General features: G+C 36.2%; 1 protein-coding gene across 1 annotated transcript in view; it reads right to left on the bottom strand.

Annotated features, from left to right (window-relative positions):
* LOC124355651 (homeobox protein unc-4 homolog) overlaps nucleotides 1-19,616 on the bottom strand; it is a 101,521-nt gene that overhangs the window by 19,109 nt on the left and 62,796 nt on the right. Inside the window, 1 exon segment of the mRNA XM_046806813.1 lies at nucleotides 9,167-9,287. Within this exon segment, the coding sequence (XP_046662769.1) occupies nucleotides 9,167-9,287 (121 nt within the window).

Below are 19,616 nucleotides of genomic sequence, written 5' to 3'. Positions count from 1 at the left end.
ATTATGTCAGTTGGCCAACAATCTGATATCTGCGCACTTCACTGCTTTACAGTTATGAAACTGCACTACACAAGTACTCACTGCCGTGATCTCTTAATTCATTGCTCACTAATTATTCCTACCAAAGCGTATGCTGAACTCTGAATACGCTACTGTCTTTACCAAGATGAAATTCTAATTTCCAGCATGGAGAGATAAGGATACTTAAAATGGTTGTATTACTTTTTCTTGCCTCAAAGTACCCAAATAACTTCTTATTCTAAAATTCCCTTCATTCCCTGATGCTTGGTCGCCACGTTTTTTGTTTGTTGTGTTTCCATTTATGAATATTTAGCTATACTCTTCAGATTTCAGTCTAAACCTAAAAATTCTGCCACAAAGACCCAAATGCACCTTCTGATTACTCTTTAAAAGCTTTTCCAATCAACTAGCAATACATTCTAATGCGCAAAGAAATTTCACAAAGTTCACGTCTAACTCTGAGAAGATTCCCTCGGTGAACCAGGATAAATCAAACACGTACCGTAGAGAGCGCTAGCCTGTCGGTCTGCCGCGCGGCGTGGCGTACACAACTCAAAAAGCGTTAGACTATAATTGTCTGACCGCGGCCGAATATATTACACGTCGGTCGCCCCGCCCGCCGGAGATAAGCGAAAAACGCGACGGCAAAGAGCATACAATTTAATTGTTGCCCGACACCTCCTTTGTTTGGCCGGCAGATAGCGCCCTGACTTATTGGTGCCCGCCCTCTTCGCACAGCTCTCTATATAATTGATAGTTGGCAATGGCCACTAAATCACAACCGCTAACTATCCTATTTGAAAATACAATTAATGGCGCGTGATGCGCTCTTTAGACCCTATCTCGGATCACGTTTTCGTTAATACATCGTGCCAAAATGATAATTACCTCTGTGAGTGATTTTATTGGTGTTGAATTTATATTGTTTTTTGTTCCCCATCTGGCAATTGTTCGCCGCCGATAGAGATCGGCCCGCTCGATTGAGACGGAGGGATCACGCCGAGTTGCCAGCTCGGCAACGGAGAGAGACGGGGAGCAGTTTCTCTGGGGATTCCGGACTTCTAAATGTTCAATATATTCCTCCTCATCTCAAACAATAATCACTTACTGTGAGGATATGTTATTTCCAATACACGTTAACTGTATACGAAAAATACAAAGTTTCTCATTGTAAATCGGCTAAACTACTTATTATACGATCTAAGCCATTACAGTTTCAGTCGAGTTGTTTTTGGAAGTTTTTGGTTAAGTTTGAAAATCATATTCTCTCTGCTGAACAGACATCTGCAATGACAGAGATCTAGCTGCAGATACACATTCCTATAGCCACAAAGACAAAGCTATAGCTTTAAAGCCAGAGGCTGCAAATACAAGAGACCTAGGTACAAAGACAAAGATCTAACTGCAAAGAGAGATCTACTTCTCTGCTGAGATCCTCACGCCTGCATGGACTCTACCATCCATCATCCTTCACCTCCTCATCTTCTCGAGCTCCAGAGTCCGCACCAGGGCAGGTGCTCCTCACCTCTCGTTACCCGGCGGTGATGGAACGCCGCCGTAATGGAGTGATTAGGCCGTCAGAAAACTGGAAGAGTTATTAATAAACACGTGCTGGCTTAATGTCTTCACCGTGAGCCGAGCGCGGCAGACAGGGAACATTCCTCCATCTCTCTGGGACCATTCGACCTTTGGAGTTGAACCGTTGTGCAATATTAGGAGTGATATCTTCATTCTAACACATAGAATAGTTAGCTGGAGAATATTATGTGTTCTATATTTATGTTTGGTCTGTATAATGCTCATTTGTTTAAATTTCTATATTGGAAGATTTGTTTATTGGCATCGCTCAGTGATAAAAAAATTCAGTAACACTAAGTTTTGGTTAGTTAATAATATGCTTACTTTAAACTAGATTGTTGCTATGCGTTACATTATTCATGTAAGGAAGAGATTAGGATAGATCTCCAAACAGTTTTGCTGACCTTTTATCACTAAAATATGACAAGCGTTTGTAAAACCACTTTAAGAAACTTTTCTCAATTCCTCATTTGGACATTTTTGAAAATAAATATTATTAATTATATTGTACTTAAATACATTTTCAGTATGACAGCTCTACTTTCTCTTGAATGGTTTTAGTTGTGTTCCCTAGTACTGCATCTCGTGCCTCCATCAATATCGGTATATTAGTGGTTAAATAGGCCACTAAAACCTATCCATAATTTGATATCCATGTTGAATTTAGCTCCAGTTCACCTTCCTTTTGTTGCAAAGTCTGTTATCTGATGTTGTCTCATACTTGACTCTTGGAATTTGGAGTCATGCTCGTCTGAAGAGATCCATAGAAAGTCGGCGACGAAGGACCTCAAGACGATCTTTTACATTGATTCGACATCAGAGACACATATAAATAGGTGTAGTGGCAGTCTTATTGCCTAATTAAGTGCACAATTAATTGTGTAACTCAATTTAAAGGTACTACACTAATTTTAGATTAAATGTAAATATCACATGGTTAATGCAAACATAACAATATTTATATACTTATAATATAGTTGATAATAACGAAATAATAAAATGCAATACAACCCAATAAATAATTCATATACATTATCTGAGTCAGGTAAAACAAGAATTGTTTACATCTAAACCAAATATTACATTACACTTTAACAACACTTGAAGTTACAGCATTGAATAGTTTATTGCTAAAATTTAATTTCTGCAAAGTGTATAGTACTCTTGGTTTTTACAAACTTTATATCATTGCAGAATTTACTTAGCCAATCTAACAGCTACACTCCAAAACAGTTGTACATTACCGAAAAGTATCATCTAAAAATATTATGATTACTATCAAGAATCGAAAAAATGTAGTCTAAAAAAGTCTAATAAGTACTATTGTCATGAAAAGGTTTGACGTATTGGTTTACTACTAAATTCCAATTTCTGTCTCTGATCGACAATATATTCCACATTTATATCAAAAAGTGAGAGTCAATGGTTTTAACTCGGTCTTCAAAGAGCTGGACTTGGCAATCTAAGTAATTCGGGAATAATTCTAAAATTTAGTGAATTCTAAAACGATTTTTGTAAAAGTGTTAATGCACGTCTATACTTTTTCTGTTTCAAAACAAAATTGTTCTGAAAAAATTCTATAGTTTATAAATTTTGTTTAGTGTAAAGATTTAGATAAAAGCTTTATTTTGAACACTAGTTACAAACGTTTAACATTAGTGTTTATGATATAGTTTTAAGTTTATGCCCATATAAGAGGGGAGCCTCATATGCACATTTGGCACCTTGCCAGTCTCGTATATATACAGAGTGTTCAGTAAAAGTGTTCCAATACTTTGGAATTTTGTACTACACATAAGAATTAGCAAAGTTTATATGAATGTATGTCCTAAAATCGTTAGTTTTCCGTCTATCTGTTTATGTGCGTTTTATAAAAAAAACATTTGTCTTATGAACCAGTTAAGGTAAAGTTATGAAACGTGAGAATTGTATTAATTTGGTAGACTTTTTTGAAAAAAAAAAATATATATATATTAATAAAATCCTTTACCCGTTCCAAAACGGCGGAAGTTTAAATTATTCCATGAACATAATTCAAAACCGAAAAGAGTCCGCCTTTTTGAAAGGGGTAAAAGGATTGTGTTAATATTTTATTTTCAAAAAGGTCTCCCAATGGTTAATATAATAAGATTATAAGTAACTACATTAAAAATTGCACAATTTTGGCAACTTTTCCCGCAAATAATTAAAAAGGATTACTATAATTCAGAGTGTTCTGTTCTGACAGGGTGTTTAACTGTAGCTCATGTTGTATAGTGACTTGAACTAGACATTTCTGATTCTAGTACATTATTATGTACTCCATCATTTTCAAGTGCATCAGTAATATTGTTTCCAAAGATGCCAAGATATTCACATTAGTTTAGATCGTTGCGTGATGTAAACCTTGAGCTTAAGTAGGGGATGCAACCACTTTTGGAGATATTTTGATTGAGTTGAGATTTGGTAAGAGCTTATCAGGCGCGACTTCTCTGTCTGAGACGATGAATATGGATTCACCTGCATAACCTATATATTCCCACATGAGCACTAGAGAGAATTGCATGAATCTCTGAAATATATAAATAGGTTTTCAAGTCTCACGCTTATACTGGAACTTGTGGTCTGAAAGAAAACGCTAAACTTAAGTTGGTACCGATAAAGCCATTAGTAGTGCTTAACCTAGTTTTCAGTAGAGTTGATTGGACTGAGAAAGAGCTGTTTAGTAAAGATGGCCTATCTGCATTATATTTTTTTCCAGGAGAGGAATTCACCACTACAGAAAAAATTTGATATTCTCCTAAAAGTTAGAAGAAATAAACTAAAAATTCAAGACGCTATACACTATCTTCACTATCCAAACATCCTCTTTAGTCGCCATGGCACTCAAATACACGATAAAATCTGTGTACATTGTAAGGAAGATGGTGAAGAACTGTGACATTCGACTTACATTTCAAATGCCACCAAGGGAGTTCGGCGAATGTTCCCTGGATGCAAATTTTGTCGATCTGTGATTTTGTTTCATGAGACAAGTATGTTTTTGGGCTACCAATCATTAATGGTGTATCATATGCAATCTAGGGTCTGATGGTCCGAGTAATAGTCAGAGGCTAGTAAGGAAAGCCCAACATCATCATTAGTGATCATTTTGCACTTAAACAGGGTCAGCTTCCTATCTAGAATAACTCTTAGATATCAGGATGCACCACCAAACCTAGGATCTGATATACCGCAATAATAAAATTAATTTTTTTATTATATGCGAATCAAACGCGAATATGCCATCGCGTTCTTAACTTGCCTAGCTTCTAAACTTTAAGCACCAATACCTCAACATTTTAGGTGCCCCATATTCTTAAAGTCTGGAATACAGTCTTCATTAAAAAAAAAGAACCAAGAGATCCTGTGATTCCGGATTTGTAACGTTTTTTTTTAGCTATCGTGCAATATTCTCCAAATCTAAGATCTTGGCCACTTTGTCGATACGTTCCCTGCACTCCTGATAATTTAACTTTTAAACCACATTTCCTTTTTTTCCTCCAGACTTCTGAGATTCCTTTGTCTCAGATTCTGGCTCACTTATCTTTCCTTTGTTGTGATCTCGGGAAATAATAGTATTTTCCCCACTGTACATATCACGAACTTAAACAAAATTAATCGTCTACAATACTGTTCTCACAGTTTATACTTTGTGACTTCAACCGTCAATTGATTTTAAAGGGAGAGTAAAACAGAATGCTCTCTATGGATATTATTTATAAAATGGCTCTTAGTGTTTTAATTCATTTACTTTTGGTTAGTGCTGCCTTCTGAGTTATTCACACTCATAATTAACTTATCGTCCAGAAGTTTCTTAAAGTGCTCTCCTTTACACGTTCCTTCTTGAAATCTTACATTTTCTCCGTTTCCTTGGCAGACAATGTAAGCAAAGCAACACAATAACAGAGCCAACAGTAAACCCTGGGTTATCCAGTGACCCTAGTATACCCGCGCCGCGCCGCCGCGTCCTATCAGATCCCTGGACTACCTGCGAGCTCAAGCGGTACGCTAGTCTGACCAATACCCTGTTATTTGGCTGCCCTCTGAAACAATCTACATCTATAATTAGCGATAAACAGTTCAACCTCTTCGGCCCCTCTCGCTCACCGTTGTCGAGGATTGATTCAAACGCCCGTCACGCTCCTCGACCACCATCCTCCAGCAGTTCAATGGTTTCGGCCAGCGTGTGCAAAGCATTGATTTACTGATCCAACAATATGCCGAGAATTTGTTTAATGGAGTATTTTAATAATTAAATAGTTTATATTTTTTTGAGAATTTAGTCGCGAATTAAGTAGCATTTCAGAAGCTAAAAACCTAGTAGACAGACACTTAGAAGAGCAAGATTGGTCAAGGCAGAGTGGCTTCCGTTTTCTGTAAGGTTTGGACAGTCTCTTTCCCATTCAAAAATGTTGAAAACTCTAAGCGAAATATAAGAAATAGTAACGTTTCAAGCGATAATTACCTACATAATTGTACACGCTTATTATATTTAAGAAGGCGAAACAACAGTACAGGTAGAATGTATGGTTCTTTAAGCGTTGTAGCTTTTTCTTCTAAAAATTACAAAATAATCCATATATAAAATAACTTTCAATATTTTATGGCTTTGTTATAACAGTTTGTATTGTAAATTACATTAAAATACACCGAAATTGTTATAAGTAATCTAGCTGTATTTCCCTCGACAATCTGCCAAATGTGTATTACCCATACAGCACGTAAACAATAATACATAGAAACACATAATTAATTCTTTTCAGTATACTGTTTGGATCCTCTAATCATAGGAAACTCCAAAGGCAAATCTAAGAATGAACTATCAATCAACAGTAGTACTTCAAATTTTACTGTTTTTCTGTTTTAATAGAGTACGCAGTTTTAAAGGCAAGTAACACTATGAAAAACACAAGCAATAATAGAACCACTGCACACACAAATTTAAGTTCTTTCCTTCAATTTTGTGTGCACGTATTGATCAAAAGGAATACATAAAATCATCCGCTTCTAATAGTCAAAAAGTAATCATAAAAATAATTACTTCTTTCAGTGAAGGACTTCCTAATCTTTGTCAATAATCGTCTAGCAATGAAAAAGAAAGGCATTAGAGTTAAACCCTGAGGTAGTCCAGTGATCTTCCGCAATCAACTTTCACTTTCCTTCTTTCCCGGTCGTGTCGTAGATCAGCCTGTATAAGAGCCCAAATTAAATTATCCTTTGGAACAAAACGGTCGGTAATCGGGCGCTTATTGATGGGGTAATTAACCACAGAGGCCCGGGGCCCGGGGCCTTCAGAGCAATCAGATCCCCCGCCCGAGCAACTAGATAGAGGTCGGTACCGAGATAATGTGTGCGGCAATTAGCATAACTTGCCCGGGCAATCGGTCACTCGCATCGGCCTGGGAATAATAGAGTTGTCATCGCGGCCCTTCTTCTAGTAAATCAAGACGAGCATTTCAAAACTATTTAAATTTAAATATCCACGATGAGTTTCAAAAATATTATGGCTATTCCTCACTAGAGGAAGGACAGTCGTCTAATAATTAATTGTTATGTGATGATGAAGAAGGAAACCATTTACAAGTAAATTTTTCTTAATACGCGATACCATTTACGTCTTCCTTTGATAAATTACAATACCTTGAGGTAGTAAAGAAACCTTAGGAACAAAATAAATTAGTGAATAACAAATAATTACAAGACATTTCCATAATGTGGTTATGGCTGAGAGAATGAGGAAACTTTAATTACACATCCAGTAGGTTGTTACACACCTATAAAACGAATGCAACAAAATCAACCGTCTCCAATTTGTTGAAGTTATCAGAAACAGAAATGGAAAATGGAGGAGGGATATTATAATAATAGGGATATTATAATATAAATTGATGTATATTATTCGTATTTAACGTGATTGTGCTACCGTAGTATTCATTGGCACTATTCCCTAATTTATCATCTTACACCAGATTAATAAAAATCGTTAAATTATTTTTATTTAAAAAAAACAGCATATTTTGTATAGTTGAATTTAAATTAAATACAGTAATGTTCAATATTGTAGTTTAGATGGTATCAATTTAACTAATGGATTTTTATTTTAAAATCACACACATGCATACAGATGGATAAGTAAACACTACGAAATATGCTTTCTCAGAGACCTCATTCTTTAATTTTGGTTTAGTGATACAATAATAAATTTTCGACGTGTTTATGAACACCTTCTTTATACAATTTTAAAATGCCAGGAAATTATCAGGATGGTTTCAAAATTTTGATCTAAATAGTTTAAAGCGTGTATTTTTACATATATTGATAAATATTTTATTTGACTTTCATGATATGATGTAAGAATTTATAAAAGTCAGCATTATTTTTTTAGTGCGCTCTATTAGTTTGAAACTAAGTAGGGTTTTACGTTTTCTTCGACAACTGTTTTAATACATTTTGGGTTTATACAAAATTGTATACCTCGCAGGCCTTCCAGCATCGGCGAGCCGATCACGCAACTCCAGGATATTGGACCATTAGGATCCTTCTCACTTTAAAATATTCAGGATCAAAGTTGATAAATGCTGAGCAGGACAGCTAATTAATGATAGGGCTGTCCAGGAGCGCTTCGAGGTCACAGAACCACCACTTAATCAAGACAACACATTGCCGCCATTTTTCAATTATTCTCGCCACAACCACTTCGCCGCGCCACCTTTCTCGGATAATGAGCTGCTCCTGGATACTCGTCGGCCTGTCAGTTTATTTTTTAGCGTAAGCTGAAACTTCTAATCTCTCTGATAGTGCAAAGACGCTACACCAGAAATGTGGCGATGAATAAATGGACTCATTTAGTGGATCTTGGGTGATATTCTGAATTAGATTCGCAGATCCCCAATTTATATAGAATATAACAAATATTAAAAGCCTTTCGATGAGAGATTTCACAATAAAAATATCCCTTGAATAATTCTTCCTGGCATTCTTAAACAATATTTGAAACTGGCAAATCTTTAGCTTATAAGATCACAAGGATTAGTAAACTGTGCTATTAAAGACAAATTCATGTTCTTGTCCAATCTGTATACTTCTTCTATACATGTAGGCCAACAAAAGACAATTGCAACATTCAATATCTTATGGAAAGCTACTTGCAGATGATTCAAAAATGAAATAAGACAAACCACTTAACTGCAAAATGCATAATGACGGTAATTTTGATAAAGAAAGAAAACTGTCTCAAAATAACTTTATGTAGAAAATACATACCTGTTACATAAATATTGTGATGCATGACTTTCTAATTTCAACAATAAGTAAAAAGCAAAAGAATTTCAATCAGGCAATTTAAAATAGATGTACCAAAAGAATTTCTACTAAAGTCAAAGTCCCATAGAAATAAGACTAAGGTAAAACAAAAAAGAACACCTGCATTATTCCAGAAATTGTCTATTTACATGTGATTGTGGTCAACGTCTTCACATAAAAAGTTGGTCTAAGTAAAAGCGGCAGTCGGAAAAGGCTGTCGTGCCCGGCGCAATTATACACTCACGCACATATAATAACAGAAGAGTTGACGGGACGGCGACGATATCAGGCAGGCAGTGGCTGGGCGGGCAGCTGCCTTGCTCGTGGCTGTCATAGCACCGCCGCCGCCGCCATCTTGCGGCCGCCTACGGACACCAATTTACATTTTACACACTGGAAAATAATTATCTATCCTTTAGGCCTATAATTAATTATCATAAATCGTTATCCGAGAGGATCGAGCTCATTTGTTTATGGAAGTAACAACTTAATCGTCCCTAGATTGAAACGACGGCGCACGGAAAATTAATAATAACCAGTTTTCGAAATTGTTAACGTCTCTATTAATAAACTTTCACGTAATTTTTGAATCGCGGTCCAACGACCCGATTGTGATAGCTGGCCGTTTGGCTAATGATACGTTGCAGCTCAGGCCGTTCCGATAAGCGAACGCGACGTTTCGTGGTTTATCTACTCGCGTCATCAAGTGCTGAACGGTCAGCTGGTTGATGGCTCTTGTTGAAGGGTATGGGTCGACGGTAATTGACTCAATTTACTCATAATTTACATGAGCACTGGGTCCCGTTAATATTTCGGCGTTGTGCCTAATCCACCTTTATGTGGCCAGTAAAGTACTCGTATTCTGTTCAGTTAGGAATAAGTCTTAATTTTAACACTCTCCTTACTATTTTTGGCCATCAAACAAAGAAAACTTTATATCAAGTGCACCCTTTTTAAATATTAGCTTAATTTTCGACAAGAATATTCTAGTTTTAAGGTGGTATAACTGTTCATAAACTTCATGCTATCTAAAAATACATGAGTTTTTCATGAGTAGTTTTATTCTGAACTAAGGCATTCACATGTGAGTTGACATTGTTATACTATCTGTTATGAGTACAAACTGATTACGCTGAAGGTCATTAATTTTAAAGTGAAACTTTTCAACTAAATCAATAATGTTTGCCCTAATGTAACTGTAATATTACTGAAGGCTAGTGATATATTGTTTTACTTAAGACAAAGCAATTTAGTTTGGCTTCGGTTGATTCTTTAATTTCTTATTCCAGTTATGCAAATCTTAATATACCTTTCCTGAAGGCAGGAAAATTGGAAATCATGTTTTTTTTTTATTTCTAGAATGATTTAAAGTGATAATGTGTGATATCTTGAAATCACATTCACGAAAAATCAACTGAAGATAAGGATATGAAATTGTTTTCACCAAAATATATTGTTATGAAAATAGACATATATGTATAAGAAATACGACTAAAAGGATTCATACATACTAATCCTAATAATTTTCTTAATGCAAAAGTGCCTTTGGTTGTTTGTTTTGATTTCACGCGTAAACTATTCAACCTATTGTACTGTAACTTTTCATTTTTCATGTTTTAATTCTTATGATCCTTGGTATAAATATAGCTCAATTCTAATTTCAAAAATCCTTCCGGTCTATGCTCACTTGTTTATAAAGTAGCGAAAATTCCCATCTTGGACTCTTAATAAGTTGCTAACTATTAGTTGAAAGAGCCTATTAAGTGTAATGAATAAAATATGTGTAAAAGATTTCTATAACAGCACAACCATATGTTTTAATTAATCCATTATAGTGTGAAAGCATAGAGTAAGCTAGATAGTAACAAAACTTCCTATACCTTATCTGGAATCGCTGTTGAGCACAGAGTAAAACAGTATCTAGATATAAAAATCAAAAGTTTTAGTAAACATATACTTTCAACTGTATATTGTAGCAAACATTTAAGACTCGTTGTTTGAAGGTTATTTTTGACGATGGAAGGATTGTGAAGGAAACAGGATTTTTTCCGGACATTTGCCATCGTTCAGTGAAACAAGAAATCAGTAACACTACGTTTCGAGATCTGCAATCTGATCTCTTCTTCAGGTAAAGAACTAACCTAATACATAATTACAAACTGGGTTAAAATAAACAAATCTTACCAAAGCGTTATGGCACGCCTAAGTCAGGAATCACAACCACCATGTTGTTTATCAAATTCACTAACTCTATAAACATGCACTTAATAAAAAACTATACACAACACTAATAATTAAAACTGAACTACGGAATACAGGTCACAATACGTCTTCATTCGTCTACTAACCACCTACGACTGACCAGAGGGCACTAGCCAATGGTAATCGTCACGGCAGACAAAAACAAGATGGCGGAAATAAAAAGGAAGGATGAACGATGGCAAATGTCCGGAAAAAATCCTGTTTCCTTCGTTTAAGACTATTATAAAATCCATATGAGTTGTCTTATGACAGAATCAAGCTTCCCAGACGAGTGTATGTATATACATTTTCTTGATCAGGAAACAAGGCAACTGTGAAACAAAAAATAATAAGACCTTAGTACATTACAATGACGTGGTATTATTCGGATTTCCTGTCAAGGTCAGTAACTGATTAGTATCATTCAAACTGAGTCGTTATTCTCAGATCACACTTGATGTCTGTCGATGGCTAGTGCGGTGTCAGTGCGGGCACTACAATTATTCGGAGTTCCTGCCGAGGTCAGTAACTGATTAGTATCATTCAAACTGAGTCGTTATTCTCAATCACATTTGATGTCTATCGGTGGCTAGTGCGTCGTCAGTGCGGGCACTGCAATTATTCGGAGTTCCTGCCGAGGTCAGTAACTGATTAGTATCATGTCAACTGAGTCGTTATTCTCAATTTCACGTCTATCGGTGGCTAGTGCGTCGTCAGTGCGGGCACTGCAATTATTCGGAGTTCCTGCCGAGGTCAGTAACTGATTAGTATCATGTCAACTGAGTCGTTATTCTCAATTACACTTCACGTCTATCGGTGGCTAGTGCGTCGTCAGTGCGGGCACTGCAATAATTCGGAGTTTCTGCCGAGGTCAGTAACTGATTGGTATCATTCCAACTGAGATGTTATTCTAAGATCACACTTCACGTCTGTCGGTGGCTAGTGCGGCTCAGTGCGGGCACTACAATTATTCGGAGTTCCTGCCGAGGTCAGTAACTGATTAGTATCATGTCAACTGAGTCGTTATTCTCAATTACACTTCACGTCTATCGGTGGCTAGTGCGTCGTCAGTGCGGGCACTGCAATTATTCGGAGTTCCTGCCGAGGTCAGTAACTGATTAGTATCATTCAAACTGAGTCGTTATTCTCAATCACATTTGATGTCTATCGGTGGCTAGTGCGTCGTCAGTGCGGGCACTGCAATTATTCGGAGTTCCTGCCGAGGTCAGTAACTGATTAGTATCATGTCAACTGAGTCGTTATTCTCAATTACACTTCACGTCTATCGGTGGCTAGTGCGTCGTCAGTGCGGGCACTGCAATTATTCGGAGTTCCTGCCGAGGTCAGTAACTGATTAGTATCATGTCAACTGAGTCGTTATTCTCAATTACACTTCACGTCTATCGGTGGCTAGTGCGTCGTCAGTGCGGGCACTGCAATAATTCGGAGTTTCTGCCGAGGTCAGTAACTGATTGGTATCATTCCAACTGAGATGTTATTCTAAGATCACACTTCACGTCTGTCGGTGGCTAGTGCGGCTCAGTGCGGGCACTACAATTATTCGGAGTTCCTGCCGAGGTCAGTAACTGATCAGTATCATTCCAACTGAGTCGTTATTCTCAGATCACACTTGATGTCTGTCGGTGGCTAGTGCGGCGTCAGTGCGGGCACTACAATTCTACCCACTACTTCTACCCAAGATAGTGACCTGAGGCTTAGGTGGTGGAGAGATATGCACCCTATTTTCCAGGATCATACGATCACGAGACTTCTACATTGAACAAAATAACTGGGTGAGGCAGTTTGTAAAAAAAAATCCAATTGAAAAAAGGGCTACGTTTCAAAAACACGTTTGAGGCAACTGGACGTCAAACGTTCTGAAGAATTCAAGAAGAGCAAATCTATCAACATGTAAAGATTCACTTTTAATGGAAAAGGTTAATCAAATCCACTATCTTTTTCTTCTTTGTTTCTAATCTTTTTTTCATCGGGTGGTGCAATGTATTCTACATAATCAATCATTTATTATAATAAATCAATCAATCTTCGATTCAATAGCATCGATTATAATGGATATTCATCCTGGGTTATAATACAAACCTTCTTTGTATAGTAATTGGTCAATTTTCTAGCTGATGATTCACATCACGAATTGTTCACGAGGCGGTAATGTCAGTAATTGTGTCTATTAAAACAGCTCGTTCAATCAACTATCAATGAAAAAAATGTAACAGTACATTGGTGTAAATTTTAGATTTTCCAGCCTAGACATTAGTTATAACATTTTTTTATTTGATTCAAGTTAAAAAGCCATACATACTATTATAATGGGAGTATTACTGCCAAGAATGACATCTTTAAGAATTTTAATACATAATGATAACTTGGGAAAGTCGGGCTAAAAGTGCATACAACATGTGTAACCTTAGTGTTTATGTTTACGCAACCGGTGTTTTAACTAACACCTACGTTCTCCGGTTCACAGTGCTAATTTATACAAATTAAGTTCTACAAATATGTTTCCATCGTGCCAACTAGCAGATATCAAAACCGAGACTACTTAAAGAATTATTTGAGTAAGCAACGTTTCGTCGTGGTGAGAACAGGAAAACTAACATGTTAAAATTGAAGTAGCTTTATAACGGACTTTTCAAGTAATCATACTTTTTAAATTGTTGCAAATTTAAGCAGCTACAGTATTAATAGAAAATCAAGAAAAGGAATACAATTATTAGGCGTTCCTGCCGAGGTCAGTAACTGATTAGTATCATTCCAACTGAGTCGTTATTCTCAGATCACACTTGATGTCTGTCGATGGCTAGTGGGGCGTCAGTGCGGGCACTACAATTATTCGGAGTTCCTGCCGAGGTCAGTAATTGATTAGTATCATTCAAACTGAGTCGTTATTCTCAGATCACACTTGATGTCTGTCGATGGCTAGTACGGCGTCAGTGCGGGCACTACAATTATTCGGAGTTCCTGCCGAGGTCAGTAACTGATTAGTATCATTCCAACTGAGTCGTTATTCTAAGATCACACTTGATGTCTGTCGATGGCTAGTGCGGCGTCAGTGCGGGCACTACAATTATTCGGAGTTCCTGCCGAGGTCAGTAATTGATTAGTATCATTCAAACTGAGTCGTTATTCTCAGATCACACTTGATGTCTGTCGATGGCTAGTGCGGCGTCAGTGCGGGCACTACAATTATTCGGAGTTCCTGCCGAGGTCAGTAACTGATTAGTTTCATTCAAACTACACATTACACTACACATCTGTCGGTGGCTATTGCAGCGTCAGTTCGTGTACTACAATTATTCGGAGTTCCTGCCGAGGTCAGTAACTGATTAGTATCATTCCAACTGAGTCGTTATTTTAAGATCACACTTGATGTCTGTCGATGGCTAGTGCGGCGTCAGTGCGGGCACTACAATTATTCGGAGTTCCTGCCGAGGTCAGTAACTGATTAGTTTCATTCAAACTACACATTACACTACACATCTGTCGGTGGCTATTGCAGCGTCAGTTCGTGTACTACAATTATTCGGAGTTCCTGCCGAGGTCAGTAACTGATTAGTATCATTCAAACTGAGTCGTTATTTTCAGATCACACTTGATGTCTGTCGATGGCTAGTGCGGCGTCAGTGCGGGCACTACAATTATTCGGAGTTCCTGCCGAGGTCAGTAACTGATTAGTTTCATTCAAACTACACATTACACTACACATCTGTCGGTGGCTATTGCAGCGTCAGTTCGTGTACTACTACAATTATTCGGAGTTCCTGCCGAGGTCAGTAACTGATTAGTATCATTCCAACTGAGTCGTTATTTTAAGATCACACTTGATGTCTGTCGATGGCTAGTGCGGCGTCAGTGCGGGCACTACAATTATTCGGAGTTCCTGCCGAGGTCAGTAACTGATTAGTTTCATTCAAACTACACATTACACTACACATCTGTCGGTGGCTATTGCAGCGTCAGTTCGTGTACTACAATTATTCGGAGTTCCTGCCGAGGTCAGTAACTGATTAGTATCATTCCAACTGAGTCGTTATTTTAAGATCACACTTGATGTCTGTCGATGGCTAGTACGGCGTCAGTGCGGGCACTACAACTATTCGGAGTTCCTCGGTTGAGGTCAGTAACTGATTACCGGCATTCAAAATGAGTCGTTATTCTCAGATTTCGTTATTCACTGCTCTTATCTGTGGGTGAATAATTTACCTTTTAATAATCATAGCCATTTCATTGCTTGCTGACTTAAGTGTGCACACTTTATTTTTGTCTATACCTCATACAAAACCTGTTTTTAAAAACGTTGCTAATGATAATCGATTTTGTAAAATATTAGGAAGACAGAATAAAGATATATTAAAATAAATATTAAAAACTAATTTCTCATTTAGATTATATGAATTGCCTACTTGCGTAAAACACCTTCATAGTACCGTATATGTTCTAACCGCGTTAAATAGTGTTAAATTATTGACTTCTTTTTAACATCCATAACACCAGAGAGCGGGAGGGTAATGGATGGATGTTGATGTTTTCTCACAGTCTTACTCATCTTCCTAGAACCAAGCGAGTCATCCACATTTATATTATGCAATCTGAACCGCTCAATACTGCTCGTTGTTATAACAAATTGCGGCTAAAGGACTGGTTACAAACTTCAATAAGCCATACTTTCAACGTGTATAGGTAGCGATAGTTAACCATCATACTAATTAAACTTAGCGCTACACTATGACATTTTCACAAATTTAGAATAAATTCATAAGACGGAGTAACAAATCTTATTATAGTGATATACAATTACCAACACGTATCGTATGTAATTTGGACTGTATAAAAGAACAGCTATTCTGAATATAACACAGTTACGGACCAAACAAGTCCTGCTGAAAATCATTTCAGTATCCGTCCATTCGTCTGTCTGATTGTCTATTTCATAACTATTGACAGAACGGTTCTAAAGACTTGAAATTTTGAACATAGGTTTATCTAAATTTAAGGAACAATTGTATTGATTTTAGGGCCAAAAGGCGAAAGAGCCACAAAGTTAAGGTCAGGGAAAGTCATTAATTCGGAAAAAGATATAGTCTTTACGTTTGGTTTGTTCTGTTGCATCAATTCCGTCAGTTTAATTTATTACTTTGACAACAATCTGTGTTTTTGTTGTATTTTATTAACTGCCGTCTGATGTTCATCAGAGCACCACTTATAGAAGGCCAAACTCCACTTTATAAATTTAAATGTATATATTTAAAAACTAAAAAAATTTAAATTGTTCAAATCAGGTTGCGGAATCTAGGACTTGTAGGCACACACATACGCGGGTGGACAAAATGCCAAGTCACCAGTATAGTTGCAATAACAAATTTCCGCTACGACCATTTGCTAGTATTTTACAGGGTTCCCACTTTTATCACTGAAGCCATCAAACGGCTGATTAGCTCATAGTCGGAAGGCACTAGAACCTCGCGTGAAGGAGGTGAGGTGGGACACAACGAACCGGCCTCACGGTGGGCGTCCGCTGTAATTTGCTTCAGACCGGGTTTTTAAAATTCAATCACGCCACCTCGAAATGTAGCGCTCCCTCTATAATAACTTATTTTGTCGAGGCTCTCCTCTATAATTTGGGGGTAGTGATGTTTAACATATAATAGCCGGTGAGCAGGCGATTCATCGGTGGTAAACAAACATCTGACCGGTGAACGGTGACCGGTGTGACCGGTGCGGACCGAACTGACCAGTGGAACCTACGATTCTAGTATGATTGCTACTATAGTACCGATTGTATCGAAAGCTAATCACAAGTCTCGATATCCGATCGGCCTTTGTTTAATCGGTGTAAATGTTTCGGGCGATCGAATTACCTCGGAACCGCGAGTGGCTTTATCTGATCGCCCGATTACAGCTATCGATGCAAGCTGATTTCCAGATTCAATTCGACTTTCAGGTGTTATACAATCGTTCAATCATCCCAACGTAGTCAGACTTCTGCTCTCTTGTTCGGATAGCCAAAACTATATATTCTCACTACTGTTTATAGGAAAACACAAGTTATAAATCATAATTTTATGATTTGAACTGTACTTGTAATTTCAAATAAATTTGAAATTAAATTTTCATAGGTGGTTACTAATATCATTTCCATAACCCACAAATATGTGATATCTTTTAATTTATGTTCCTTGATGTACAAAAATATATTAACAATTTGATATCTTATAAAAGTTATTCTGTATTGTCAAACAACAGCTCAGAATTGCAGACACTGATGAAAACCCTTTAAATGATAAAAACTACAAAGAATTAGTTACGTAATTAATACGAATGTGCCTTTCTCCTAATTTTTGAAACAGATCGTCACTTTTATATACTAAAAAAGTTAAAAGTCCGTTCTTGTGGCTTAAATTTTTATTTCCTGTCAATTACAAAATAATGTGAACTTAGTAATTAGTAAACCTACCACAGAATTGCTAATATACGAGTACTAATTGTGATTTCATCTATGAATAATATTATCCTAAATTAGTTGAAGATAAGAATGTGTAGATTCGTCGCCTGCTATGAGTTATAAGTCTCCAATGCGTTATTTTGTACTAAACCTTTAAGGTACAAAGTTTTTATTATTTTAAAAGTGGTATAATAATCCTTAAAGCCACAAATTATACCAATGACTCCACGTAATAGCATATATCCTAAAACATCACATTGTTATTGAATGAGTATGATTCCACGAAATATATCCTAAAATATCACATAGATATTAAATGAGTTGTTTTACTTTTTCAGTTGATTAATTATTCAAATAGAATTGCCTCCCACGGCGAGATACTCTGTGTACTCTCATTATGCAAATTTTATTATTAATTAGTGAAATGTACTAGTTTTATAGTTGGAGTTACACCCTAATCAAAGATTCCAGTAAATTTTATAACTGTGTATGGATGGATATTCTTCCTTCACATGAGATTCTATTTTACCTACGTTCTATTATTTCTACGTTATGAGTTCTGACAAATCTCAGTTTAGATTATGTCTGATTTTCCAATGAAATGGTTTCTTTGCATTTCTTGTTGAAATCATCAACAGGATCATTTTCCCAACGAAATAAGTATTAGTTTGCATTCAAAATTAATAATAATAATTTAAGTAATGTAAATATATTTTTCATAATTGATTATATATATATACATACAATAATACCTGTTCTAGTTTCATAAAAATTAAATACAATAAGTGTCTAGATAGTGCAAGCTGTAAAATTATTTTGAAATGTTTTATGATATGAATAACAAAATTTAGTTCCTTTTTAGAGTTTTTTTTGTTAATATTATATATAATACATATTTTCCTTATAAGAATATGGTTTTTTTAAATAATACATTTTATGAGGATTTCAAATTACACCCAGAAAATTCACAGCACTTTGATAATTCAGGTATCTTACGACAAGTATTGTTATTTTATATATACCAATACATTATGCATGGGATATATCGTTTAGGTACTATTCCTATTAAGCCAGGAACAGTATAACAGGAAATCGTTCAAAAATCAACGTTTTTAAAGGTTTATAGCTGCTTATTTAATATTGCTCTGGGAGAGGGAAGAAAAAACGTGAGTGCTGTGAAGAAAATTTTTGATTTCACCAATATTCATTGTTTTTGCTTAGTGAAAACTATAACAAACAGATACACTGAATTAGTTCCATCATCTAACACAAAATATGCTTAAAGAAATTACTAAACGGTGTTGCAGTGAATACTAATAATTATATGATGTCTCCAGTATAACGTCCATTCTTCGGAGAAACGTTGTTATCCCAGAGGAAGCGTTATAATGTGATGCAGTCAGTGTTTGGTTTTCTTATTTTCTTTAACTTTTAAATATTTTCAGTCACAGCTCTTTCACCTTTCGTGAAGATAAGAAAGATAGAAACATTACTTAGGTAACTAGTTAAATCAGCTGAAATGTTTTGAAAGAAAGTTAACCAAATTTGCACCAACCAAAACAAGCAAGCGCACTAAAATTACCAGTTAATCTTTGCAAACTACGTATCCATTTCGATCTCTGACTGTTTCTAGATTAAATGCCTTTACACACTCAATACATACTGCAATAACTAGCAAGCACAACTAATAGTTAACTTGCAATTACTAGTTAATCTTTGCAAACTACGTATCCATTTCGATCTCTGACTGTTTCTAGATTAAATGCCTTTACACACTCAATACATACTGCAATAACTAGCAAGCACAACTAATAGTTAACTTGCAATTACTAGTTAATCTTTACATAGTATGAGTCTATTTTGATACATCACCCTGAATGTCTGTGTGAGAAGATCTAATTGCTTCTCACACTCTCTACAATACTCTACATACTACCAAGTAAAGATAAAGAATAGCTATTCAGAATTTTGCAAATTACCTCTAAGTAGAGCA

The sequence above is a fragment of the Homalodisca vitripennis genome, chromosome 2, assembly GCF_021130785.1.
Source record: "Homalodisca vitripennis isolate AUS2020 chromosome 2, UT_GWSS_2.1, whole genome shotgun sequence".
In the NCBI taxonomy this organism is placed as follows: domain Eukaryota; kingdom Metazoa; phylum Arthropoda; class Insecta; order Hemiptera; family Cicadellidae; genus Homalodisca; species Homalodisca vitripennis.
Note: the sequence above shows the minus strand (reverse complement) of the source record. Positions and strands in the feature narration are given on the sequence as shown.